Source organism: Bos javanicus, chromosome 18 (assembly GCF_032452875.1).
Source record: "Bos javanicus breed banteng chromosome 18, ARS-OSU_banteng_1.0, whole genome shotgun sequence".
Lineage (NCBI taxonomy): Eukaryota > Metazoa > Chordata > Mammalia > Artiodactyla > Bovidae > Bos > Bos javanicus.
The window spans coordinates 55,030,894-55,057,841 of NC_083885.1; the positions used below are offsets into that span (position 1 = coordinate 55,030,894).

Consider the following 26,948-nt stretch of genomic DNA (forward strand, 5'->3'; position numbering starts at 1 on the left):
AGGTCCAGTGTTCCTCCTCATTTTTTTTTTTTTTCTCCTATCAACAGGCCCTACAGGGGCTTGAGGAAATGTGGGGACCCAAAATGAATCCATCTCCATGGCAGCTCAGGCCCCATCTTCCCTTGCCTGGGCCAGTGGGCCATAGGGACAGCTTGCCAACACCTGTGGATGCTTTCCACCGGTGACTAGTCCATGCCAGTGATTGGTTTAAGATGGGGCGTGTGCCCTGATCCAGGCCAGTGGGTCTGCTTAGGGTAGGAGACTTCTAAAAGTTCTCTCAGTCCTAAGGAGAAGCCCGGAATGCAATGGTTAGGCCTAGAGCTGCTTACAAGCCTCTTAATAAAATGTGAGAATGAAGGATATCATTGACGATGACAGAGCTAAGAGAGGAAGAAAATCTGGGGAATTCCCTGGTAGTCCAGTGGTTAGAACTCTGCATTCTCACTACCGAGGGCCCGGGTTCAATCCCTGGTCAGGGATCTAAAATCCCGTAAACTGTGTGGCCAAAAGGAAAGAAAGAAAGAAAAAACCTATATCTGGAGTCTGCCTACTGGGGAGCTTCCAAATAGGATAAAGATAAGTTAATACTTAATGGCAGTTGGAGTTGGGGTTTCTGTTATTGTAGGTGATGTGGGGGACTGAATTTTCCTGCAGGTGATAGAAATCCAGGCAGAAATAGCAGAGCACTTCTCAAATTTTACGAATGGATGAATCACCAGTCAGTCTAAATGGGGCCCGATATTTTATCATTGTTGTCGTTTAGTCACTAAGTCGTGTCTGACTCTTTCAACACCCCATGGACTGTAGCCAGCCAGGCTCCTCTGTCTGTTGGATTTCCCAGGCAAGAATACTGGAGTGGGTTGCCATTTCCTTCTCCAGGGGATCTTCCCAACCCAGGGAGGGAACTGGTATCTCCTGCATTGGCAGGCAGAATCTTTACCACTAAGCCACAAGGGAAGCCCCCAAGATTGTATAAGGTTCTCCAATGATGCGGTTGCTGCTGGACTGTGGAGCACACTTTGAGTAGCAACAAAGGAGCTTGATATAAACGGGGGTCCAGCCAGTCACATCACTGGAAAATCAGAGGCTTCAAGTGCAGCTGAACCCAGGAGCTCAGATAATGTCAGGTTTCTCCTCTGTGCTTCTGCCTTTTGTGCGTGGGTTCTTTCAAAAGAAGGCAATCTCCTTTGGCTGAGAAAGATAGTGACTTGGAGCCCTAATCTCATATCCTCAGATTTTGATCCCCTTTCCATCAGCATCCCTGTATCAAGTCTCAAAGAAGAAACTGTTCAGATGTACCAAGAGTATCAGTATCAGTTATCTATGGTTGCGTTAATACTGTGTAACAACCATGACACTTCAAAGCTATTTAATGATAAGCATTGATTGTTTTTGTCTTTCATTGTCTCTTGTTTATGTGTTACTCAAAAACTTGAGCAAGCCTCAGGAAATTGATTACCCAGAGACCTTGTTAAGACATAGACATCACCCTGAATTTCTGATTGAGTAGGTCTGAGGAAGGGCCTGAGAATTTACATGTCTAATGATGCTGACGCACCTGGTTTAAAGACCATGCTCGGAGAATCACTGTTCTGATCAGTCAGCCTGGACACCTGCCTATTCCTATAATAGGACGACGGGGCAGACAGAATGTACAGGATCACAAAGATTGAGGAGTTTGGGGGATTTTTATATTTATTATTTATTTGGCTCCACTGGGTCTTCATTGCAGCATGTGGGATCTAGTTCCCTGACCAGGGATTGGACCCAGGTCCCCTGCATTGGGAGCATGGAGTCTTAGCCACTGGACCACCAGGGAAGTTCCAAAGAGGGAGGGTTGTTCAAGAAAGGAGGCAGTAAGAATTCTGAGCAGGCAAACCCCACCGCAGTCCAGTGCACATCAATGTCCCAAACCTCCCCACTTAACTGTTTTATACTTAGATTCTTGGACGTGGGTTAGGGAGAGTCCTAGGAGGGAAAGAGCTCAGCTGTACTGTAAATTGAAGAAGGGCTAGTAGAAGAGGGTCAGGGTATGAGAAAGGCAGAGATGTGGATAGTGACATCAGGACCTTAAACATACAGGAGGAACAGGAGATGAGTCTTCATTCTGGGAGCAGTGGGAAGCCATTCAGTTTTTCATGTGGGGTGGGGGGGGTGCTCCCTGGTGGTCCAGTTATTAAGAATCTGCTTTGCAATGCAGGGATGTGGGTTCCATCCCTGTTTGGGGGAACTAAGATCCCACATGCTGAGGAGAAGCTAAGCCCACACGCCACAACCACTAAAGCCCAGACAGCACAACTAAAGAGTCGGTGCCCCGCGATGCAGCAAAATAAATTAATTTTTTAAAAAGAGATGGGGTAAAATCTCACAAAAAATTTTTTTTCACACAAGGGCATGGCTTGATGGGGCGCCCCTGGTGGTTCAGACAGTAAAGAATCTGCTTGCAATGCAGAAGATCCAGGTTCGATCCCTGGGTTGGGAAGATCCCCTTGGAGAAGGAAATGGCAATCCACTCCAGTATTCTTGCCTGGAGAATTCCATGGACAGAGGAGCCTGGCGGGCTACACCATGGGGTCGAAAAGAATCTGACACAATTGAGTGAATGACACACACACACCCATGGCTCGACTGGATGTACAGAAATAAAATTACCCCTGGCAGCTTTCTTGTGACAAATGGATTGGATGTGAGTGCAGAGGAAGAAGAGGTTTATGGTCAGCAAAACGGGACAGAGCAAAAGTTTCTTCAGAGAACTAGATCTTGAAGGATGCATTTGACAGGGTAAAAATGGGGAAGTGCATTCTCTGCAGAGGGAACGGCGTGTGTAACAGTTTTCCCTTGGGGAAGGCAAGAGAAAACTCTAAAGTTCAGTGACCCTTGGACCTCTACACGCTCTACATGCCCAGCACAATCCCTTCAGGCCTCTGCTCAAATGTCACCTTCTTCTAAAAGCCATTCCTAAACTGTCCATTTAAAGAGCCATTCCACCCCCTTTCTCTGCTCTATTTTTCACAGGCGCTATCACTGCCTGAAATTGTGCCATACATCTCTACCAGGTCAGCACTGGTCTTGGTTAACATCCCTGCTCCACTCCTTGCCATGTGCCCTTCTGTTGCTTAATCTCTGTTTCTGTAGCTTAATCTCTGTTTGTTACTGATTGGGGACAGCGGTACCTCTCTCACAGGGCTTTGTGAAATAGATGAATTAGGGTGTGTACGGATGTTCTCACATAATCTGCATTCCCTCTTCTCCCAAAGCATTTCAATTACCTATTAATATACCGTTTGCTCTATCGATTTGCTCTAACAATGTGTTCCTCCTTGTTATTAATAGTCCATCTTTCCCCGTCAAAGTATAAGCTCTATTTTGTTTCCCACTGTATCTCCAGTGCTTAGAACAGTGTCCAGCGCAAAGTGAGCACTGAACAAGAAAGATGAAAGAATAAAAATGGCAGCCTGGCTTGCAGGGCTAGTGCTTCATCATGCCTCATTGTTGCTATGGTGACATTGGAGCCTGCCAGACGATTCTCAGCTTCAGTAACTGTTTTTATCCGGCTCACCCATTGGCCACCGGTGTCTCCGCTGCAGCAGCCAGAAAACTACAACTCCCGGCAAGCTGAGCGCCTCCAGCTCCGACCGCTAAGCGTGGGCGCCTGCGCAGTAGAATCTGCCGCCCGGAGTTTTACTAGAGCGGTTCCGGGCGCAGGGTCGGATGGAAGCAGAAGAATGGGTGAGGTTGGGGGCGGGGGGGGAACCCTTTGCTCGCTGAGCATTGTGGGGCCCCCTAGTTTCTTCTGGCTCTCTCGGGTCTAAAGGGTCTGGGTCTCAGAACATCTCACCGTGAGGTGGGTGGAGGAGACTGCTCCGGTTTCCATAGTAATGAGCCTGGCTAGGTGCGCGGAGGGTTGCTACGGGGGACTGCGGGTAGAGAGAGATCAGAGACTGGCGTTGCCATGGCAACCCTGGGGCAGACGAAGATGGGGCTGAGATGAAGGGATTTAAGGGTTGTCATGGGAGAAAATAGAATAACAGCCCGAGGAACTAACTGAGATGCTCGGAGGAACGGAGGGTGTGATGGGGAATCGGGTGTGAAATTGGGGGCGTTATGAGATACTAGGGGAGTGGGACTGTTTTAACGAATTCTTATGTAAAAAGATCGGAACGAGAATAGGGTTGTTTGTGCGGTTGTTACAGGATTCTTATAGAGACGAGTGGAGGCTTGTAGGGAGCATTGGAATGTTTGGGATGGGGGGGGGGAGTTACAGGAAGAGTTTGATGTTGAGGTGTAATCAGAAGTTGTATGGGCTTCACTGGTGGCTCAAACGGTGAAGAATCTGCCTGCAGTGCAGGAGACCCGGGTTGGATCCCCTTCTCGGGTCGGGAAGATCCCCTGGAGAAGAGAATGGCTACCCACTCCAGTATTCTTGCCTGGAGAATTCCATGGACAGAGGAACCTGGCAGGCGACAGTCCATGGGATCACAAGAGTTCGACATGACTGAGCGGCTCACACTGTACAGCTATGTTGTCCAATATTGTAGCAGGTACCCGCATGTGGCTAACTTAAAGTGAAATATAATTAAAAATTCAGTTCTTCAGCCACACTCACTCCATTGCAAATACTGTTTTGGACACTGATGATGTAGAACATTTCCATTATCAAAGAAAGTTCTGTTGGCCGGTGCTGATATACAGGGTGAACTGGGATGTTAAAGGGAACTGGAGTTTCCTGACTCCTAACTGTCCGGACATATCTCTTATCACTTGCCATCCTGCCTCACCTACAGCGGGCTCCATCCCTTTGCAAAAACAGAACCAGCTTAATTCATTGTTTGCCCCTTCCAGTCCCTTTCCTGTATTGCTCATCCAACTCTTTGCCTTTCAGGCCTCCCAGGAGAGGATGCCCTGGACAGCCCTATTTAAAGTAGCCCACCACCCTCTTCCTACCACCAGCAACTATCCTATCTCCCTGTATTATTTCTTACAGAAGCTTTATCAGAATCTAAAAAAGTATATTGTTGCCGTCTCTGGGGTCGCACAGAGTCGGACACGACTGAAGCGACTTAGCAGCAGCAGCAGCAGCATTTATCTTTTAATTGCTCATCTTCCCCACTAGGGGGAGGTCTTGTGCTATTTACCATGAAAAATTCCAGTGCCCAGAAGAGTGCCTGGCACAAAGGGGACACTCCATAAATTTTGTTGATTAAACGAATGGAGGCGATTCAGAATTTGAGAGCTGTGGTATTACAGGGGAGATTAGGAGTGTTAGAGTCATAGTAGAGTTGGGGGACATAGAAGAGGAACTGATACCAGGAATTCAAGTGTTAAGGAATTGGGACATAAGTGTTACATTAGAAAATGAATGTGTGCTCCAACTGAAAAGTAAAAATAAAAAACTTTTAAAAGAAAATGTATGAACAAAGCAAACAAACAAAAAGACACACAAATATGGGGGTGGTAGAGGAGGACTTGGGATGTTCCCTGGAACTCATTGCTATTTGCAGGATTATTAAATGCCCAGTGCCTCAGTCTCCTCATCTGTAAATGGAAATAATAGTAGTATCCATCTGATAAGTTTGAAGAATAACTAAGGAATAATACATGCAATGTGTTTGGAAGACTGCCTGTCATCATCAAAATTATCACTGAAGTTAAAGCAGGAGTTGGTATACACAGGATCCTGCCCCCTTGCTCCACCCCCAAGCTTGGTCTCATGAACCCGGGAAGAACCCTAGGGTTCCAAAAATATGGTTTGAAACCCAGTCTGCTGAAGAAGGCCATTTGAGACTGTGGGCCTGTGTTCTTTGTAGTAAAGAAAGGGTAGCAGTAACTCTTCTCTGTGTAGATAGTACAGACCTCTCTTCACAGTTGGCCTTCTTCCCTCATCAAAATCCTGTGCCTGCCCCCATGCCGATATTTAATCAGCCCTCATTGTGCCAGGTGGTTTACCTACAAGATCACCCCAAACACTCAAGGAGGTGGCTATCGTGATGGCTTTCCAGCTGGGGAAATTAAATCATAGAGGTTCAGTGACTTTCCTAAGGACAAACAGCAGAGAGGAGGGTAGTTCCCTGCTCAACCTCCACCCCTGCACTTTCAATGGCTCTCATTTTAGCAAAGAATGTCTGAATGGAGTCATACACAGCAGGCCACCAATACGGCTGTCACGCATTTGTTGAGGCTCCTTCTATCTGAGCCTCAGTTTCTTCATGTGGAAAATGGGGCTAATAGTAATGCCCAAAGGCTGTTCTGAAAAATGAGAATGCTGTGCTTTTATTTAGCGGATGTTAAGCACATCAGTAATTGGTTATTACTATATATCTGCCCTCCCCGTTTCTTTTTTAGAGACTGAAGCAGTGGTTTGATGTTAAGTGGAGATTAGTGAAGTTCCTCGGAGAAGGCAATGGCAAGCCACTCCAGTACTCTTGCCTAGAAAATCCCATGGATGGAGGAGCCTGGTAGGCTGCAGTCCATGGGGTCGCTACGAGTCGGACGCGACTGAGCGACTTCACTTTCACGCAATGGAGAAGGAAATGGCAACCCACTCCAGTGTTCTTGCCTGAAGAATCCCAGGGACGGCAGAGCCGGGTGGGCTGTCGTCTATGGGGTCGCACAGAGTCGGACACGACTGAAGTGACTTAGCAGCAGTGAAGTTACTGAGGGAGAGAAAAACCCCTTGTTAATCTCCAGATAAAAACCAGCCACTGTACCAGAAATGCATTGCGCATGCGCATTCGGGTGGGGGATGGGCCGCTGCCTCCATTCCTATTGTGGATGCAGACTCCTGTGAATCCGCAATATACCTGAACCGAAAGGTGAGCCGACGAAGTTTGGGAAGATACGGGTCGAATCTGAAAGGCACTGGGGGAGCCCGAGGTCCGCTCAGTCCTAGTTGAAGGGACTCCCTTTATATTTCGCACCCCTCCCCGCTCGGGTAATGGTCTCGCCCGATTCTCGTTCTCTTCCACCACTCCAGGATATACCAAGTTTCCAGCAGAGGGGTGGGGTAGTAGGGACCATTCAGCAGACGAGACCCTTGTCTCCCAGGTCAAGAAAAAATGGGGGGAGGGGGGAAAGGGGGTCCAAACGGAGGAGGAGCGGGGAGGCCTTCAGGAGACTGTGTCAAGGGGGCGGGGCCTGGAAGACCTTTGTCAAAAAAAGCAGGCGGGGCCTCTGGGTGGGCGAGTTTATTGGGTGCGAAGGTGGGAGTTGGGGTGGGCGAATTCATTGTGTGTCCGAATGAGGGGGATGAATGGTTGGGAGAGACCATTGTTTGGAGAAATTTGAGCAATGTTTGGGAGTGACCTCTGAGTGTATGAATGGGGAGGGTCAGGGTGAATGGATGTGCAGGTAACAGGTTTGAATTGTGCTTTGAGGCAGGAGTTGAATTCTGACAGAGAACAGAGGCTCTGAGATGTGGGTGAACAACAGGTGCAAACGCCCCATTGACGGAAGAGTCAAGGACCTACTTGCAGAAGGAGGGTCTGCCAGTTATGGAATGTAAGGTCCGCGGACAAACATATCGAGAGTGATGCTGGAGAGGATGCGGGGGACATATCAGAGGGGCCCAGACGGCCAGGCTGAGGGGCCTGACGCCGTCCCACGGTACTGCGGAGCCATGGGCGGGTTGTGAGCCGGAGACAGGCAAGATCAGCTCTGGGTGTAGAAAGACCTGCCTGGGGCCGTGTGCGAAATGGACTGGAGAGGAGAGACCGGAGGCAGGGAGGCCCGGGAGCTAGGCTGGGCGAGGACACCGGTTTCAGGGCTGTGGCGAGGGAGAGTACAGTGTGTAGTTGGTGGTGGAGGCCATGGGAATGTCTGCCATTGTTCCGAGGAGGGTATTGGAGAGAAAAGGCCTTCCTTGCCACCCCCGCCACCCCCAGGGCAGATGAGAACTCTGAGGAGTTCTCCCTTTCAACACCAGCAGCGTGGAGAAAACCCTCCCTGTCCCTCCCTTCTTTCTTCCTCAGCCCCCTTTGCCTCCTCACCACTAGGAGTTGACCTGTAGCAGCCCTGCCTCACACTCCCTTCAGCATCCAGAGCCCAAGAGCTGATCAGGGACAGACTCCACCTCATGAAGCCGGGAGATGGAGAAGTGGATCCCGGAGAACCCCCAGACTGTCTGGGGTTTGATCCATCTCACCTGAGGACACACCCTGAGGATGCTGAGGACCCAGAAGAAGAGGTGAGACCCCACCCCCCACCCCAGGGGCTGGGTCTCAGTCTGCATAGAGGTTCAAGCAGCTATGAGTTTGATCCCCAGGTCTATCACCTCCTGGCTTGATGAGAAGGAAAGGTCTCGGGGAGAAGTGACGTTAGACCAAAGACCCGATCAAGGTGAGGGAGGGGAAAAGGGTCCCAGGCACCAACTCCCTTGAGGAGGCTTTGGGTGTGGCCAGAGCCTGGTGGGCCTAGGGGAGACAGCGAGAGAGGAGGTCCAAGGGGGAACGCAGGCGGGTGGTGCAGGGCCTCCTGGGTCTTGGTGAGGACTCTTCAGGGCACTGAGCGGAGAACCGACGTGAGCTCACGTAGGTGTTGACAGGCGCCCTCTGGCGGCCGCGTGGGGAACAGACCTGGGGATTGGGGTTTGAGGCAGGGAATCGAGAGAGCAGACAATTGCAGTAACCCGGGCAAGAGATGGGGCTTCCCAGGTGGCACCAGCGGTAAAGAGCCCGCCTGCGAGTGCAGAAGACATAAGAGACGCGAGTTCGATCCCTGGGTCGGGAAGATCCCTTGGAGGAGGGCACGGCAACCCACTCCAGTATTCTTGCCAGGAGAATCCCATGGACAGAAAAGCCTGGCGGGCTACGGTCCATAGGGTCACAAAGAGTCGGACACGACTGAGCACGCCGCACGGGCAAGAGGTGATTGGGCTCATAAGAGGGTGCTGTCTGTGGAGGTGATGAGATGTGGTCCGATTCTGGATGTATTTTCATGTTGGCGCCAACAGGCTTAATAAGGGATTAGATGAAGGTGTGTGAGAAAGAGGTGGCAGGTTTTTGCCCCGAGCACTTGGAAGGAAAGAAGCTGCCTTTTCCTCAGATGAAGGCATTAGAAGGGCCAGGCGTGGAGTGAGGGGACAGGACTTCAATCATAACCCATTTGATCCGCATCGCTGCCGCTCCAGGAGGGAGGTCCCGTTATCTGCCCATTTTGCAGATCAGACAATTGCAGTTTCAAGCCACGGCCATGCCTAGGCAGCTGTGGAATCGGGGGAGAGGGGGCGGATGACCCTAGGACTGTGCCCTCTCTCCACCTCTCCCAGGCGCCCGGAGGAGCCGAGGCGGAGTCGGGGACCCTGGTGCAGCTCATCGACGAGCACGGGGCGTACTCGACCGCGCGCCTGGTGCCCGACGGTTCCGTGGAGGAGCGCTCCGAGAAGAGGGGGCCAGGCTTGCTCGGCGCCGGCTCTGAGGGCTGGGAGGAGCTGGCACGGCCCAGGCGATTCAGCTGCGCCGCCTGCGGGAAGGCCTTCAAGCGCGCGTGGGAGCTGCTGAGCCACGAGGTGGTGCACACGGCCGCGCGGCCCTTCCGCTGTGGTCTGTGCGCGGCCGCCTTCAAACGCCACTCGGACTGCAAGAGTCACCGGCTGGTGCACAGCGACGAACGGCCGCACGGCTGCGACGCCTGCGGCAAGCGCTTCAAGCGAGCCAGCAACCTACAGGTGCGGTCCGCGGGGCGGGGCCAAAGGAGGCGGGGCCTGCAGAAAAGGGGTAGGGCTGAACGGGGATGGGTGAGGTGTCCAGAGATGGGCGGGGCCTGTAGAAAGGGGCGGGGCAGGGCGTTGAACCAGATGTTGTTCAGCTGCTCAGTCGCGTCTGACTCTGCGACTCCATGGAGTGCAGCACACCAGGCTTCCCCGTCCTTCACTATCTTCCGGAGTTTGCTCAAACTTACGTCCATTGAGACCAGGGAGCCTGAAATTCTTTGCCCAAGGAGCCCTAAGGCTGCTTCCAGGGCTGTCTCCAGATCCACCATCCCCAGGTGCACTTTGCCCCCCTCTAGCAGGAATAACCCTCTAGCCTGGAAGGGAGGCAGGGAGGCTTGGGCATCTGGGCAGGGCTGTCCATCTGTGGGTGCAATATCCCCTGAGGCCTGAGAAGCCCCTGCCAGCTGACCTGGGCCACCGAGTTCTAGTGTGCAATTCTGAGGATTCCAAAAATTGTGAATTCGAACCCAGGCTTCTAGATCATGGTGAAGGTCTATTTGTTAAGGAGAAGGAAGAACTTATTTTATTTGATAGTTTGATTTGTAGTTTTAAAAAATGCTTAAACAATTGGTATGTGTACCTTCATGGGCTTCCCTGATGGCTCAGTGGTAAAGAATTCACCTGCCAAACAGGAGGCAGGGGTTCAATTGGGTTGGGAAGAAAGAGCCCCTGGAGAAGGGAATGGCAACCCGCTCCAGTATGCTTGCCTGGGAAATCCCATGGACAGAGGGGCGTGCGGGCTACAGTCCATGGGGTCGCCAAAGAGTCGGGCGTGAAGTATACAACAAATGTATACTTTAACCTAGTCTCTTTCCCGGAGACCTAGGAGGACTAGGGGTGAATCTGTCTGGAGAGGAGTGTCATGCAGAGATGCGTGTCCTCACTCCCTATGCTCTCCCCGTCCCTAGGAGCACCGCCGCATCCACACGGGCGAGCGTCCCTTCCCCTGCCAGTCCTGCCCGAAGCGCTTCAAGACCCCCTATGAGCTCCATCGCCATGAGCCGCTGCACGCTCCCTCGAGGCCCTTCCCCTGCCCGGACTGCGGCAAGGCCTTCACGGCAGGGCCGGCCCTGCTTCTCCACCGGCGGCAGCACTGCGTGGACAAGCCGCACGCGTGCGGGGTGTGCGGCAAGCGCTTCACCCACAGTCACAGCCTGCGGGTGCACGAGCGCGTGCACACGGGCGATCGGCCTTTCGTGTGCCCGCTGTGCGCCAAGGCCTTCAAGCAGTCCAACGCGCTGGCCTCTCACCGCCGCGTGCATTCTGGGGAGCGGCCCTACCGGTGCGCCACATGCGGCAAGGCTTTCAAGCAATCGTCCTACCTTGCCATCCACCGGCGCACGCACACAGGCGAGCGGCCCTACCCCTGTGACGCCTGCGGCAAAGCCTTCTCCAGGCCCTCGCTGCTCCTGCAGCATCGCCGGGTGCACAGCCCCGTGCGCCCCCACGCCTGTCGCTTCTGCCCCAGGCACTTCAAGGACCTGAACTACCGCGCAGTCCATGAGAGGCTGCACACGGGAGACACGCCCTACAAGTGTGGTCTCTGTGGCAAGGGCTTCACGCATCCCAGCAACCTGCTGCAGCATCAGAGCGTGCACCCGGATGGGTGAGGGTGGGGTGTGGGGCCACGAGGAGGCCAACGAGGGCTCCAGAGCTGGAATGGGAGGGAACCCGGTCCAGTGGACGCCGGGTTTCGGACAGCGCCGTCCAATAGCATCTCTGCAGAAACACTGTGCATCTAGGTGTCCAGTATCTTAGCACCAGGCCCCTGTGGTTCCTTTGAGCGTTTGAAACCTGGTTAGTGCCCCTGTAGACGTGAATTTTTTTTTTTTTTTGGACGTGATTTTTTTTGGAGGGGTGTAACTTTTTAGTTTGCAGTCCTTTAGACTCACAAGAAGTTGCAAAGATTAGCACAGAGCTTTCCCATGTACCCTTCACCCAGCTCCCTGCCATGGATACCATCTTAGCCTTCCTGGCACCATGTACCTGCGTGCATGCTCAGTCCTGTCCGATTCTTTGCGACCCCCTGGACTGTAGCCCGCCAGGCTCCTTTGTCCATAGGGTTTCCCAGGCAAGAATACTGAGTGGGTTTCCATTTTCTTCTCCAGGGGATCTCCCCGACCCAGAGATTGAACCTGTGTCTCCTGCACTGGCAGGCAGGGTTTTTGTTTTTGTTTTTACCACTGAGCCACCTGGGAAGCCCCAGCATACTCCCAATAACCAGGAAATTTATTCTCATAAGATTCTGTTAACTCAGGTACAGATCTTATTCAGAGATCACCAAAACATGAGTGACTATTTAAGCTCACTGAATTTAAATCAATTTCCATTTAAATAGCCACCAGTGTCTACTTGCTGCCATCCTGGACAGTGCAAGTCTAAGGCCTGAAGGCATGAGCAGTGCTGGGCAGTGGCTGTGACATTTGAAGAATTGTTGTACATGCCCATGTGAGCCACTTAATATTCTTGAGAAGGACTTTGCAGAGGACCTTTAACAGAGCCTTTTTTTTTTTTTTTTTTCCCCTTTCAAAGCCAAGAGGAAAGTTTATAAATCTCATTCCAGGGCAGAAAGTGCCCACATTGAAACCCAACACACTGGTATTATGTGGTGTAAATTTACATGGTAATAACTTTGACCAAATCACAGCTGCTCCCAGGTGTAGCCTCTTAGGTGGCCCTTTGGCTGTTTCGGCTTTCCTTATAACTAAAACATCAGTGTGGTAATGAGGTCATGTGGTCATCTTGTGTCTTCCCATGCATAAAAAAGCGCTGAATTCCTTCACTTGGAATATCTGGTTTTCCTTAAATAACAATAATCATTTGATGTTCTGACTACCTGCCCTTTGTTGCAAAACCTCTGTATGACCTGGGTCGTCCCCTTGCCTCCTCAGAGCAGTTCTCTCAGTGTCATTTGAGATGCTGCCTCCCAGGCTTGAAGTCCTAAGAATTCCCACCGAATAAAACATAACTGTCAACTTTTAGTTGGTGACTGTTTTTTTTTTAAGTCGACGATGCAATTGTCTGTATAGTACTGTGCCGTAATAGATCTATAATACTTTTCACACAAATAATACATAAAAAACCAGACACTAAAAATACAGAAAACTTTTTTAATCTTAGAGAACCTCAAAAAGTACAGTAGTGCAGTACAGCAGCTGGCATACAGGGGCTGGCACCGAGTGAACAGGACAGAAGAATCACTAACCGGAGGAGAGAGACGTGGTGGGGGATGGCAGAGCTGAAGGGTCATCAGCAATAGGAGACAGAGGGCAAGCCACAAATTCACCCACTCCTGACGTTGATGGCACAGATTCTGGTTCCTTGCTGGATTCAATTTTATCTACTCCCATGAAGAAACGATCTGGTGATGTCTGGTTCGAAGCTCTCTCTTTTTTTTTTCTCCTCATAGATGACACGGCAGTACTGGATTGCATTCTGAACGGCTGACGCAACCTCCCTGTACCATTCTCCGTTCAGGTCCCGTGCTTCAAAACACAAACAGTGCCTCCTGGAATGAAGAAAATCCCCTTCCCCTTTCCTGCATCGTGAATCTCTTTGGTTCTTCAGTGAGTTCTTCTTCCTCTTGTCTCTCGTTGTCCTTTCTCCGGGCTTCTGATTCCATCAGGTCTTCATCAGTTTCATTAGTAAGCTCCTCGTGGCACACCAGGGAGTTCAGTGAAGTCAGCCTCTTGTAGATCTGGCTTGAATTAAAGGTACTGTACCACAGAACTCTACGTAGTACTGTCCAGTAAAGGACGCAAAACACAACCACTTACAGAGAATGTGTGCAAGAGACAATGTACTCTAGCTATGTGAACTAACTTATGTGATTGGACATGATTACAAACAACACCCACATCTATGAGAGTTCACAACATGCAGGTTTCGTATGTAGGCGACTTACTGTGTTCCCAGAGTTGGTTGAGCAAGGTAGCAGCCACATTTTCAATAGAGCAAAATTAAGCAGATAAAGTTAGTTTTAATCACATTGTAATATGCATTTTAACTCAAAATATTGTAAACAAGCGGAGAAGGCGATGGCACCCCACTCCAGTACTCTTGCCTGGAAAATCCCATGGACGGAGGAGCCTGGTAGGTTGCAGTCCATGGGGTCGCTAGAGTCGGACACGACTGAGCGACTTCACTTTCAGTTTTCACTTTCATGCATTGGAGAAGGAAATGGCAACCCACTCCAGTGTTCTTGCCTGGAGAATCCCAGGGACGTGGGGGGGGTGGGCTGCCGGCTCTGGAGTCACACAAAGTCGGACACGACTGAAGTGACTTGGCAGCAGCATTGTAAACAAGTAGTCAGTATGGAAATTATTAATTTCATATTGATGTGCTCTTTTTCATTATAAGATTTCCAGTCTGTATGTATTTTTTAATGGAGAACTTGTCTCAATTCATACTCGCCCCATTTCAGAGTTCAAGAGCCACACAGCATTTTTTTTCCTTCTGTAAATTATAGAGACTCTTTGGTTGTCACAGGAAGTTGTGGATATGAGACCATCTATTGGATATCTTTCAAGAAAAGATGATTCTCAGCTTGGAGAGGGAAGAAGTCAATTTGGAAGTAATCTTACTGTTTTTCAGCAGCACAAAAGGGCAGACGGTTGGGTAGCAGGATGAAAATATCCCAGTAATTCTCTTCAGTCTTGAATCTTTCTCAGGTTTATGAAACACATAGAAGACAATGAAGTTGTTTGAGCAATGGAAGAAAACGAAGCAACTTACCAGCAAAAGAATAGTGTGGGTGGCTTTGATTTCAGGAGATGACTGGGGAGAGAGGCTGGGGCTGTGAATGTGCTGGGCCCTTTGGCGGTGTTTGTAGAGGAGATTCACGGTGTAGAGACTGGACCACATCATGAGGATCACAAAGAGGAGATCTCGAATTATTACGACACTTCCAAATGCAACCGAATGATTCTGTCTCAACTGACTCGTTTGGCAGTGTAGTGTCGAATACTCCAAACCAACAATCGTGACATTGTGATTGGCTTCTACAGTTTCAATGATGTAGCTATAGATGAGCATGTTGGTGATCCAGAAGAAAAGGAAAGAGGAGTAAATGCACGTAGAGAGTTTAGATCTAAGCCATGCCCACCTCGAATGAATAGTACTGATAGTGATGGCTTGGTACCCACTCAGGAGAGCAGTGGTACAGATGGAAAGACCCCGGGTAACTCTATATATGTACAAAGTGGCCTTACAGCCAACATCATCCAGAAAATGTTTTACTCCGAAGGATGACACAATGTCTGGTATCAACTTGAACAAGATGGTCAAAGCATTGACCGAGGTCAGATGTATACAAATCAAATCTATGGGTTTTTTCAGGTGATTTTTATCTAAGAAGATACACACACAAAGCATGAAAAGCAATGAGTTCCCCATGAACCCAATACTAATTTGAAATATGAAGAAAAGTCCCCAGATCACTTCACTTGGAAACATTATGAGATGGATGTTTTATACACTATAGTGGGGTCAACCAGGTTTAAAATAAAATCAATTATATTGTGAAGTTATACATAATGGAGGCTGTGAAAGGATATAAGGATTGACAGTTCAGTGTCAAGGTAAGGGGTAGGAATGTTTAACTCTTCTGTATTTCAGGCCAAGATGTGTCACTTCCAGACCCTCAATTCCAGGAATTCTTGAGAATCTCTGATATAGAATTAGGTCTAAAAAATGGAGAATTCACAAATAATATTAGAATTAAAAAATGTTGCTAGGATGGAGAAGTTGACAAATACTAGAAAAATAACATGATATTACAATCATCGAGCCAACTCACTGGAAAAGACCCTGATGCTGAGAAAGATTGAAAGCCAAAGGAGAAGAGGGTGACAGAGGAAGAGATGGTTGGAAGGCATCACGGACTCAGTGGACATGAGTTTGAGCAAGCTCTGGGAGATGGTGAAGGACAGGGGAGCCTGGCGTGCTGCAGTCCAGGAGGTCTCAAAGAGTCCAACGTGACTTAGCAACGGAACAACAACGACACCGTTATCTATGCCAGTAAATTTGGAAATTTAGGAGACTGGGGGACAAAATTCCAGAAGACTTTAACTTACCCCCCAAATATATTGACATAATAGAAAGACATAAGTATATAAAGTTCCTCATGATAACACTGATCAGTAGGAAAAATTCATCCAGAAGATATACCGAAGAATGTTTCGATGTTGAAGTGTGCCAAACACAGCAGATATAAATAACATCTATGAACCACTGCTAAGGGGAGAATAACAGAATATTCCATCAATCATATTATGGGCTTAACATAACTTTGGAAGCAAAAAAATAACAAAGTATGAAAAAGACAATGCCAACTCTGTTACATAAGCAAAAACTTCAAAAAAAGTTACAGAATAACTGTAAAATTATGTTTACAGTGCATTAAAACAGCAAGCACTTAATCAAAGGTTTATCTGAACATAAAGATAAGCTGAACAGTTGAAACTTCATCTGCATGATTACCCAAACTAGTAGGCTAAAAGAACAAAAGTAGATGATCACTTTAATATATGCAGAAGATCATATGATAAAATTTAAGATATTCAACATATATTTATGATAGAAATATTTAGGTATTAACAATGGAAAGGAATAATCTTACCCTGACAAAAGCATCAACAATGACAAGACTCCTAATTCAGGCTACATAAGAAAAGCTTTACATTTGAGATCGGCACTAAGTAAAAATATTTTCTCTCACTCCTTCTATTCCTCATTTTTTCAGATTTCATGGCCTTTACTGTAAAGAAAGAAAGTGAAGAAGGAAGACTTTTTGTCATTGACAATATATAAATTTAAAGAAGGAAACCAATATTATTGGTTATTATTGAATTATTGGACTATTTAAGAGTGATTTTCAGGATTACTGAAAGCAAAGTCAGTAAAAAAATTTTTTTTGGATTTCTATGTGCCAACATAAAAACAGTTTTTAAGTGCAATTTAAAGTGTTATTAATATAGCATAAAATCTGTTAAATCTAGGAGTTAATGTGTGATTAGAAATATGTAAAACTTCTAAGAGGAAACAATGATGTATATTTGTCTACATGTGATTAAAGCATTTTAATTGAAAATGATGTAAAATAATTTGAGATAAATGACATTATCCATAAAAATACAATAACAAAAGGTATTATCTATTAAAAATAAAATCTTAAAATAGAAAAACAAAGGTGAGACATACTGATGGCTGGAAAAGGAATGAAGTGAAAGAGGCAAATTTTATCACATGTAAATTTATAGCAACTAAATGTAGAGAAAGGGCTTCCCCCCTGGTTCAGTAAAGAACCTGTCTGCAAATGCAGGAGACACGGGAGATGTGTGTTCGATCCCTGGGTTTGGGAAGATCTCCTGAAGGAAGGAAATGGCAACCCACTCCAGTATTCTTGCCTGGAGAATTCCAGGGACAGAGGAGTCTGGCGGGCTACAGTCCATGGGGTCTCACAGAGTTGGACACGACGGAGTGATGAAGCACAACCCAAATGTAGAGAACAGAGACAAAAGAAAACGTAAATAAAGGGTGATATTAGCTGATACATGGACCATATGGAATTTTCAAATAGCTGCTAATAATACACTGAAAGTCAAATACAATAAAGAAAATGTGATATGGTTTTAAATGGAAACAGAAAGAGGGACAGTGAAACAGTATTGGAGAGCAATAAGTGATACTAATGAGTGAAAGAAATGAAAGAAGGAAGAAAGCAGAGCAATAGAAAAGAGAATGGGGGCTATATTAGAAGAAAGAAGATAAAATACGCTTCTATTGAACAGAAAATTAACTGAAGGTTAAGTCTGAAAAAAATGGCAGACTCCATAAGGAAGTTTTGAATGGGGAAAGGGAATACTGGAAAGGTCTCCATACCACTGTCCCTTTCTTGAGGCTGAGAGTCTCAGATCCTTAAGGAAAGCAGTCAGATTTCCCAAGAAGGCGGAAGCATCTTGGACAGGCTGGGTCTGACCCACAAAGAGTGTATATGGGAGACCAGATAGCAGGGCTTCTCCTCCCAGGGGGTCCCCTTATCACCTGCTGTCTCCAGCACCTTGTTTGCTGGGGTCATCCTGATGCACCCAGAGGGGAGCAAATTGCTCTCCCAGATGCAAAGTGATTCTCCTGGTAAACTTATTAGATTTATTGACGAGGAGGCAAAGGCACCATCTGGGGATGTACATTTTCCCAATAGATCTACATCATGAACTTCAGAATCGAGAGACGTGATCAAAGTCAGTTTTCACTTCGCTGATGGAAATTCCCCCAAGACTTGTTAAACTCTGACTTCAGAGCAGCTCCTCAGAAATCACGGTTCACTTTCCCTCTTTAGCCTTTTATGCCTCCTGCTTTTTTTTTTTTAATTAATTAATTAATTTTAATTGGAGGCTAATTACTTTACAATATTGTAGTGGTTTTGCCATACATTGACATGAATCAGCCATGGGTGTACATGTGTTCCCCATCCTGAAACCCCGTTCCCACCTCCCTCCCCGTCCCATCCTTCTGGGTCATCCCAGTGCACCAGCCCTGAGCACCCTGCCTCAAGCATCGAACCTGGACTGGCAATCTGTTTCACATATGATAATATACATGTTTCAATGCTATTCTCTCAAATCATCCCACCCTCGCCTTCTCCCACAGAATCCAAAAGTCTGTTCTTTACATCTGTGTCTCTTTTGCTGTCTCGTATGTAGGGTCATCGTTACCATCTTTCTAAATTCCACATATATTATGCCTCCTGCTTTTATTGTTTACTTTTCGTGCAGTTTTGTTGAAATAGAGTTGACATGTAACACTGTGTAAGTTTAAGGAGTATAATGTGGTGATTTGATACACTGAACTGCATGGGTTTGCAAATGAGCGGATCCACTTATACATGGATCATTTTTCCCACTAATTATGTACTGCAGTTCTACACGATCCACGGTTGACTGAATTCACTGATCCAAGACCACAAATACAGAGGGCTCACTGGATTTTCAATTGTGCGGGCATCAGAGCCCCTAACCTTCGTGTTGTTGGTCAACTGATATTGCAAAATGACTACCATAATACAGGCAATGTCTCAGCTATCTCACATGATTACCTGTGTGCCTGTGTCTCTCTGCGTGTGTAGGACATTCAAGATCGACACTCCCGGTAACTCTCAAGTATACAGTGCAGTCTTGTTAATTAGTATTAACTAGAGTAACCAGGCTATTGACTAGAGTCCCAGAAATTATTCGTTTTAGAAATGGCAGTTTGTGTCCTTTGACCAAGATCTCTCAATTTCCCCCATTGTCCAGCCCCTGACAATCACATTCTGCTGTCTGTTTCTAGGAGTCAGCCTTTCTTAATTTTCATTTTAAAATTTTAAATTATGGTATCTTTTATTATTTTTAAAATTTTTATTGAAATTACATTGTGTTTGTTTCAGGTGTACGGCAAGGTGATTCAGTTATCAGTTCAGTTCAATTCAGTCACTCAGTTGTGTCCAACTCTTTGCGACCCCATGAATCGCAGCATGCCAGGCCTCCCTGTCCATCACCAACTCCCGGAGTTCACCCAGATGCCATCCAGCCATCTCATCCTCTGTCGTCCCCTTCTCCTCCTGCCCCCAATCCCTCCCAGCATCAGAGTCTTTTCCAATGAGGCAACTCTTCGCATGAGGTGGCCAAAGTACTGGAGTTTCAGCTTTAGCATCATTCCTTCCAAAGAAATCCCAGGGCTGATCTCCTTCAGAATGGACTGGTTGGATCTCCTTGCAGTCCAAGGGACTCTCAAGAGTCTTCTCCAGCACCATAGTTCAAAAGCATCAATTCTTCAGCACTCAGCCTTCTTCACAGTCCAACTCTCACATCCATACATGACCACAGGAAAAACCATAGCCCTGACTAGACGAACCTTTGTTGGCAGAGTAATGTCTCTGCTTTTGAATATGCTATCTAGGTTGGTCATAACTTTCCTTCCAAGGAGTAAGTGTCTTTTAATTTCATGGCTGCAGTCACCATCTGCAGTGATTTTGGAGCCCCAAAAAATAAAGTCTGACACTATTTCCACTGTTTCCCCATCTATTTCCCATGAAGTGATGGGACCAGATGCCATGATCTTCGTTTTCTGAATGTTGAGCTTTAAGCCAACTTTTTCACTCTCCACTTTCACTTTCATCAAGAGGCTTTTGAGTTCCTCTTCACTTTCTGCCATAAGGGTGGTGTCATCTGCATATCTGAGGTTATTGATATTTCTCCCAGCAATCTTGATTCCAGCTTGTGTTTCTTCCAGCCCAGCGTTTCTCATGATGTACTCTGCATAGAAGTTAAATAAACAGGGTGACAATATACAGCCTTGACGTACTCCTTTTCCTATTTGGAACAAGTCTGTTGTTTCATGTCCAGTTCTAACTGTTGCTTCCTGACCTGCATATAGATTTCTCAAGAGGCAGGTCAGGTGCTCTGGTATTCCCATCTCTTTCAGAATTTTCCACAGTTTATTGTGATCCACACAGTCAAAGGCTTTGGCATAGTCAATAAAGCAGAAATAGATGCTTTTCTGGAACTCTCTTGCTTTTTCCATGATCCAGCGAATGTTGGCAATTTGATCTCTGGTTCCTCTGCCTTTTCTAAAACCAGCTTGAACATCAGGAAGTTCACAGTTCACATATTGCTGAAGCCTGGCTTGGAGAACTTTGAGCATTACTTTACTAGCGTGTGAGATGAGTGCAATTGTGCGGTAGTTTGAGCATTCTTTGGCATTGCCTTTCTTTGGGATTGGAATGAAAACTGACCTTTTCCAGTCCTGTGGCCACTGCTGAGTTTTCCAAATTTGCTGGCACATTGAGTGCAGCACCTTCACAGCATCATCTTTCAGGATTTGAAATAGCTCCACTGGAATTCCATCACCTCCACTAGCTTTGTTTGTAGTGATGCTTTCTAAGGCCCACTTGACTTCACATTCCAGGATGTCTGGCTCTAGATGAGTGATCACACCATCATGATTATCTGGGTCATGATGATCTTTTTTGTACAGTTCTTCTGTGTATTCTTTCCATCTCTTCTTAATATCTTCTGCTTCTGTTAGAAGAAATGTTAGAAAATACACTGGTCGTAACAAACACCCTCTTCCAACAACACAAGAGAAGACTCTATACATGGACATCACCAGATGGTCAACACCAAAATCAGATTGATTATATTCTTTGCAGCCAAAGATGGAGAAGCTCTATACAGTCAACAAAAACAAGACCCGGAGCTGACTGTGGCTCAGATCATGAACTCCTTATTGCCAAATTCAGACTGAAATTGAAGAAAGTAGGGAAAACCACTAGACCATTCAGGTATGACCTAAATCAAATCCCTTATGATTATACAGTGGAAGTGAGAAATAGATTTAAAGGCCTAGATCTGATAGATAGAGTGCCTGATGAACTATGGAATGAGGTTCGTGACATTGTACAGGAGACAGGGATCAAGACCATCCCCATGGAAAAGAAATGCAAAAAGGCAAAATGGCTGTCTGGGGAGGCCTTACAAATAGCTGTGAAAAGAAGAGAATCGAAAAGCAAAGGAGAAAAGGAAAGATATAAGCATCTGAATGCAGAGTTCCAAAGAACAGCAAGAAGAGACAAGAAAGCCTTCCTCAGTGATCAATGCAAAGAAATAGAGGAAAACAACAGAATGGGAAAGACTAGAGATTCAGTTATACATATACATAAATATACTCTTTTTTAGATTCTTTTCCCATATAGGCCATTACAGAGTATTGAGTAGAGTTCCCTGTGCTATAAGTAGGTCCTTATTAGTTATCTCTTTTATATACAGCATTGGGTATATGTCAATCCCAATCTCCCACTTTACCCTCCTCCCCACCCCTACTTTTAATCATAAGGCTGTTTTCTACACCTGTGATTCTCTTTCTGTTTTGTAAACAAGTTCATTTGTACGACTTTCTTTGACACCACATATAAGCAACACCATTGGATATTTATCCTGAATTAGGCTTTTTTAGATTCCACATATAAATGAGATCATGTGGCTTGCCTTTCTCTGTCTGACTTATCTCGAAAAGCATAATAATGCTCAGTTTCCCAAATTGTTCCAAATGGCAGGTTTTCCTTTTTTAAAAAAATATTTCTTTTTATTTATCTTGGTTACACTGTGTCTCAGTTGTGGCTCTTGGGATCTTTAGTTGGTGCATGTGGGATGTCGGTCCCTGACCAGGGATCAAACCCGGGCCCCTGGCATTGGGAGCACAGTCTTAGCCACTGGGCCACCAGGCAAGTCCCACCTATTTTTTTTTTTTTTAATTGCATCCTATTGATATTCACCAATCCAAAAACCCAGCCATTCATAATTGCCGTATTTTATCCAGGCTTTGCCTATTAAAAGTTTTGTTTTTTTTTTAAACTGAAATATTGTTGCCAGACATTATGCCTGTTAAGGTTTTAGGATGCTATTGGCTAGGCAAAAAAAATCTTTTTCAAATGAAAGACAACTACACAAGAGAAAATAGTTTGATCTTTAAGGGTAATGGAGAGCGTGGCAACATTCCTTTATCACAATATTCCTTGGGTGTCTATATGGGCTAGACATGAGTCCAGCCATCTAGGATGCTGGCAATGACGAAGGAGACATATGCATCGCCCCTTCCTATACTGGGCCAAAAAATCACACCAAGAAACCCAAAGACTCTTATTATCTGAATGATCAGACATTTACCTGGAAGCAGGACCAGGTATGCCAAGACCTGGAGATGCAAGTGTCCGGCTGCCCTGGAATGTGACTGCAGGCTTGAAGTCCCAAACACATAGACAGGACCCAAGCAAGATGGTAACCTGCCTGGGCAAGAGGAGATTCATCATGTAGGTGACCTTGAATCTCTGGACAGTATCGTGGGGCAGGAGATGAGATGACATGGGGAAGATTCAGTAGAAGAAGGATGACCAGTAGCTGAGGACCCCAAAATGACAGAGTCAGCTCCACCAACAGTGTGACAAAGTCACCCCATCCTAACAAAACACATTGGCACATACAGACAAAACTCAATGAAAGAGTCAGAGATTGTTTCATGATATGGATTCTCCCACATTGGTTTCAACTATTCCACTATTCCCAGGAATTCAGTTGGTTTTATTTTTCCCCACTACATATAACAGTTCAGGGAATATCTTTCCATATCTTTTCTCTGTGTATAGGTGCTCTTATGTTATAGAACTGATTTCTAAAGGTGGCTTTTGGGGTCAAGTGACAATTCAAAATTTTAACCTATGTTTCCACACTATTCAAAAAGTGTAAGGCAGTTCATAGCTCCTCTACTAATTTCATCTTATAAAGTCTTATATAAATGCTTCTTTGCATAATATTGCCCGAGGTGATGAATTTCTACTCTTGAAGACATTCCTTTCTGAGTCTTTATAAGTATCAAATAGAGAAAGTCCTTTACAAAAGATGTTGTATTGCAGATTTTTTTTTTTTATATCCAGCATCCAGGGATTTGATAACCTATAGATCTTCTGACCTATATCAGGGGGTATATCTCATCTTGATGAAATCATGTTTATGATGTTGAGTTTATGTAAATAGATAAAACATTTTATAAGAATATTCATCAGGTTGTCTGAAGGATATGACACCCCAAATTAAGAAGGGTGACTGTGTATATATGTTTTCATAAAAGTCATTTAGGGTATTTAAACTGTGTATTCATTTCCTTTTGACTGTGCTGAGTCTTCATTGCTCCTAGGGCTTTTCTCTAGTTGTGGCAAACAGGGGCTACTCTTTAATTGCAGTACTTGGGCTTCTCATTGCGGAGACTTCTCTTGTTGCAGAGCATGGGTTTCTAGGTGCACAGGCTTCAGCAGTTGTGGCTCAAGGGCTTAGTTGCTCCATGGTATGTGGGATCTTCCCAGACCAGGGATCAAACCCGTGTCTCCTGCACTGCCAGGCAGATTTTTATCCACTGTGCCACCAGGGAAGCCCAGGGTATTTTCTTGATATTCTAATTCAGTCTTTTTGTATGAGCCTTAATTTTGATGACAGATAAAATTTCATGGCAGGACCTATACGGCTTCTAGGAATTTCCTACAATTTCCGGGACACTTATAAAATACCTCTATAGACACATTGTTAATAAACTGTTAATGTTATTTATTTGACAATGCTTCCCATGTAATTTAATATATCAAATATACCTAGTTAGTTTAATCTCTTTTTTCTCAATAAGGAGAGAAAACAAATCTTTGAGATATTTCAGGGGCCTCTGAATATCTTAAAGTTAGTCCAAAGTCAAGAAGACCTTGTTTAGAATTTAACTTAATGTTCTAAAAGTTTGTAAAAAAGATTAAAGGGTTTTAAAACACTTAGTCAAATAGGTCAGTTGGAAACAATGCTTAGTTATCCATTTAACCAAAATTACAAAGATTTTGTAGGCAAATACAGAAGCTAAGGGAAAACGTAGATCTTTTAATGCTATCAAGACCAGATCTACTTAAAAAACAAAGACATGATGAAGATAACATAGAGCATAACTAATTTGACACGGCACAAGATCTTCATTTATTTATTTAGGCAAATGACTTAAAGGTAAGGAAAAAGTTTATTAGAAATCCTGGTGGCTCAGAATTCAACTGCCAGTGCAGGAGACGCAGGTTCGACCCCTGGGTCAGGGAGGATCCCCTGGAGAAGAAAATGGCAACCTACTCCAGTATCTTTGCCTGGGAAATCCCATGGACAGGGGAGCCTGGCAGGTGACAGTCCACGGGATCGAAAAAAGTTAGATGGGACTTAGGGACTGAACAACAGCAACAGCAATCAAGTGCAGATCAATTTTTTTTTAAATTGTCCTCTCAGTAGATAGAAAACCAAATTCCAGTTTTGCATCAATTTACTTTAGATATTGGGGGCTTCCCTGGTGGCTCAGAAGGTAGTCTGCCTGCAATGCAGGAGACTCAGGTTTGATCCCTGGGCCAGGAAGATCCCCTGGAGAAGGAAATGGTAGCCAACTCCAGTATTCTGCCTGAAGAATCCCATGGACAGAGGAGCCTAGCGGGCTGCAGTCCATGGGGTCGAAGAGAGTCAGACACGACTGAATGACTGAACAATGCCACCACTGGTTAACACTCCGAGCTTCCACTGCAGGGGGCTCAGGCCATCCCTAATTGAGGAACTAAGATCCAACGTGCAACATGGCCAAAAATAAGTAAATATTAAAAATTTAAAAAGAAACTTATAAGACCTTGGCTGGACCTTGAGAGCATTAAACGATGTAAGTTAGACAGTGAAGGACAAATGCTGTATGATCTCACTTACAAGTGATATCCAAAACATCCAAACTCATAGAAACAGCAGAAGGGCAGCTGTCAGGGACTGGGGTGTGGGGAAAATGGAGAGATCTTAGTCAAAGGCCATACATCTCCAGTTCTAAGATAAATGGTTTGGAGGAATCTAAGGGACAGCTTAGTATACAGTATACAGTATACAGTAAAGTATACTTAACAATACTGTATTGTTCACTTGAAAGTTGCTAAGAGAGCTGACTTAAATATATTCTTATCACACAAAAAAACGATGGTAATTATGTGAAGTATTGAGAGGTTAACCAACTTTTATTATGATAATCGCTTTGCAATATATACCTGCTTCAAATCATCACACCTTAAATTTACTCAATGTTATATATTGTGCTGCTGTGCTAAGTCAGCTCAGTCATGTCTAACTCTTTGCGACCCCATGGACGGTTGCCTGCCAGACTTCACTGTCCATGGGATTCTCCAGGCAAGAATACTGGAGTGGGTTGCCATGCCCTCCTCCAGGGGCTCTTCCCGACCCAGGGATCGAACCCGGCTCTCTTATGTCTCCTGCATTGGCAGGCAGGTTCTTTACCACTACCACCCCTGGAGAAGCCCATGTTATATATTGCTTTGTGTCAGAAAAGATGTTTTAAAAAATAAGCTTCAGAAGAGGAGGCTGAGTTGGAAAAGTGAACATATCCTCTGAGATGCTGCTCTGAGGTAGGCTTTTATCAGGTCCTGGGGGAATTTCCATCAGGGAGTGGAAACTAACTTTGATCACTTGTCTAGATTCTGACGTTTACTTAATGATGTAGATCAACCTGGGAAAAGTACGTCCCCAGATCCTGCCTTTGCTTTCTTGTCAATAAACCTAATAAGTTTACCAGGAGAATCATTCTGCTTCTGGGAGAGCAACTTGCTGCCCTTCTGGGTGCATCAGGATGACTTCAACAAACAAGGTGCTGGAGACAGCAGGTGACAAAGGGGACCCGCTGGGAGGACACGCTCTGCCATCCCATCCCTCATATACAGTCTTTGCGGGTCAGACCCGGCCTTTCCAAGATGCCCCACCTTCCTGGGGAAGCCAATTGCTTTCAGTAAGGATCTGAGACACTGTGGTTTGAGAGCCAGAAAGAGGTATAAAATCGTTTTTTAATTTTCTTGAGGAGGCGGTGGAAGCCTAGTTCCACCACCAGAAATCAAACCCATGCCCTCTGCAATGGGAAGCGCAGAGTCTTAACCACTGGACTACCAGGGAAGTCCCTAAAAATCTTTTCAATATTTTCACTCCCAGTCCCAAGCTTCCTTACAGAGACTTCATTATTTGCTCAGATATAATCTGCTAATTTTTTGATATGAATATATTTATCTTCTTTCTCACAATATTGTCACGATTTCTTTTCCTTCAGGTATGTTGCTTTTTATACTTTATTCTTTTCCTTTTTTAGTATTTCTTAAATAATGTTTCTTAAATTTCTTAAATTACTTAAATAATGAACAGGTGTTTATTACTCTTTCGCTGTCTTCAATTCATTTTCCTTTTAAAACTCTATCGTATTTTCTACATTGTACTTTTGACTTTTTTGTTTCTTAAAAGCTATTTAAAATTCCAAAGAATTTCACTTGACAAATGCCTCCTCTTTTTTAACGTTTTTTTGGGTCTCTTTATAGTCTACACCCTAACTGATATTTATTTACATTTGATATAATGCAATGCCTCTCAGTTTCATTTAATTACTATTTTATAATCTTATCTTTACTTTTGTTTTTCCCAGCATCTTTCTATTTTTATGTATATAAGTTCTTATCTCAAATTGAATTACAGTACACTCATTTTCATTTAAAAATGCTTGATAACATCATTTATCTTAGAGGCTTTACATATTTTCTATTAAATATATATTAATTCCTGGGTTCAAGACATTTTTATGCTGTTGAGATGTATAATTCCTTAAATTTCATTTTAAAACA

The 26,948-nt window shown here is 45.4% G+C and overlaps 2 protein-coding genes and 1 non-coding gene across 4 annotated transcripts; 2 read left to right on the top strand and 1 right to left on the bottom strand.

Moving 5' to 3' along the window:
• The first annotated feature begins 407 nt into the window (after window positions 1-407).
• Window positions 408-480, top strand: TRNAE-CUC (transfer RNA glutamic acid (anticodon CUC)). Its single transcript has one exon. It is a non-coding gene; the product is annotated as a tRNA-Glu (tRNA).
• A 3,169-nt stretch (window positions 481-3,649) lies between these two features.
• Window positions 3,650-12,687, top strand: LOC133230868 (zinc finger protein 664-like). Of its 2 annotated transcripts, none has more exons than XM_061388864.1 (4): window positions 3,650-3,729; window positions 7,968-8,182; window positions 9,263-9,661; window positions 10,615-12,687. In XM_061388864.1, exons 2-4 carry the CDS (start codon window positions 8,072-8,074, stop codon window positions 11,314-11,316), a joined length of 1,212 nt encoding a protein of 403 aa, XP_061244848.1. In that variant the 5' UTR covers window positions 3,650-3,729; window positions 7,968-8,071; the 3' UTR covers window positions 11,317-12,687. The 2 variants fall into 2 exon arrangements, with proteins under 2 accessions (XP_061244848.1, XP_061244849.1); XM_061388865.1 differs by having other exon boundaries at window positions 3,656-3,729; window positions 7,992-8,182.
• Window positions 12,688-14,230: 1,543 nt separating this feature from the next.
• Window positions 14,231-15,160, bottom strand: LOC133229876 (vomeronasal type-1 receptor 4-like). Its single transcript, XM_061386634.1, has one exon. It carries the CDS (start codon window positions 15,158-15,160, stop codon window positions 14,231-14,233), a length of 930 nt encoding a protein of 309 aa, XP_061242618.1.
• Window positions 15,161-26,948: the final 11,788 nt, after the last annotated feature.

Excerpts from the sequence above, each read along its gene's own strand:
- LOC133229876 (XM_061386634.1), bottom strand. The coding sequence starts at position 15,160 with ATGTTTCCAAGTGAAGTGATCTGGGGACTTTTCTTCATATTTCAAATT.
- LOC133230868 (XM_061388864.1), top strand. The coding sequence starts at position 8,072 with ATGAAGCCGGGAGATGGAGAAGTGGATCCCGGAGAACCCCCAGACTGT. Across the intron at positions 8,183-9,262 it reads CTGAGGACCCAGAAGAAGAG|GCGCCCGGAGGAGCCGAGGC; the intron begins GTGAGACCCCAC and ends CACCTCTCCCAG. Across the intron at positions 9,662-10,614 it reads AGCGAGCCAGCAACCTACAG|GAGCACCGCCGCATCCACAC; the intron begins GTGCGGTCCGCG and ends CCCCGTCCCTAG.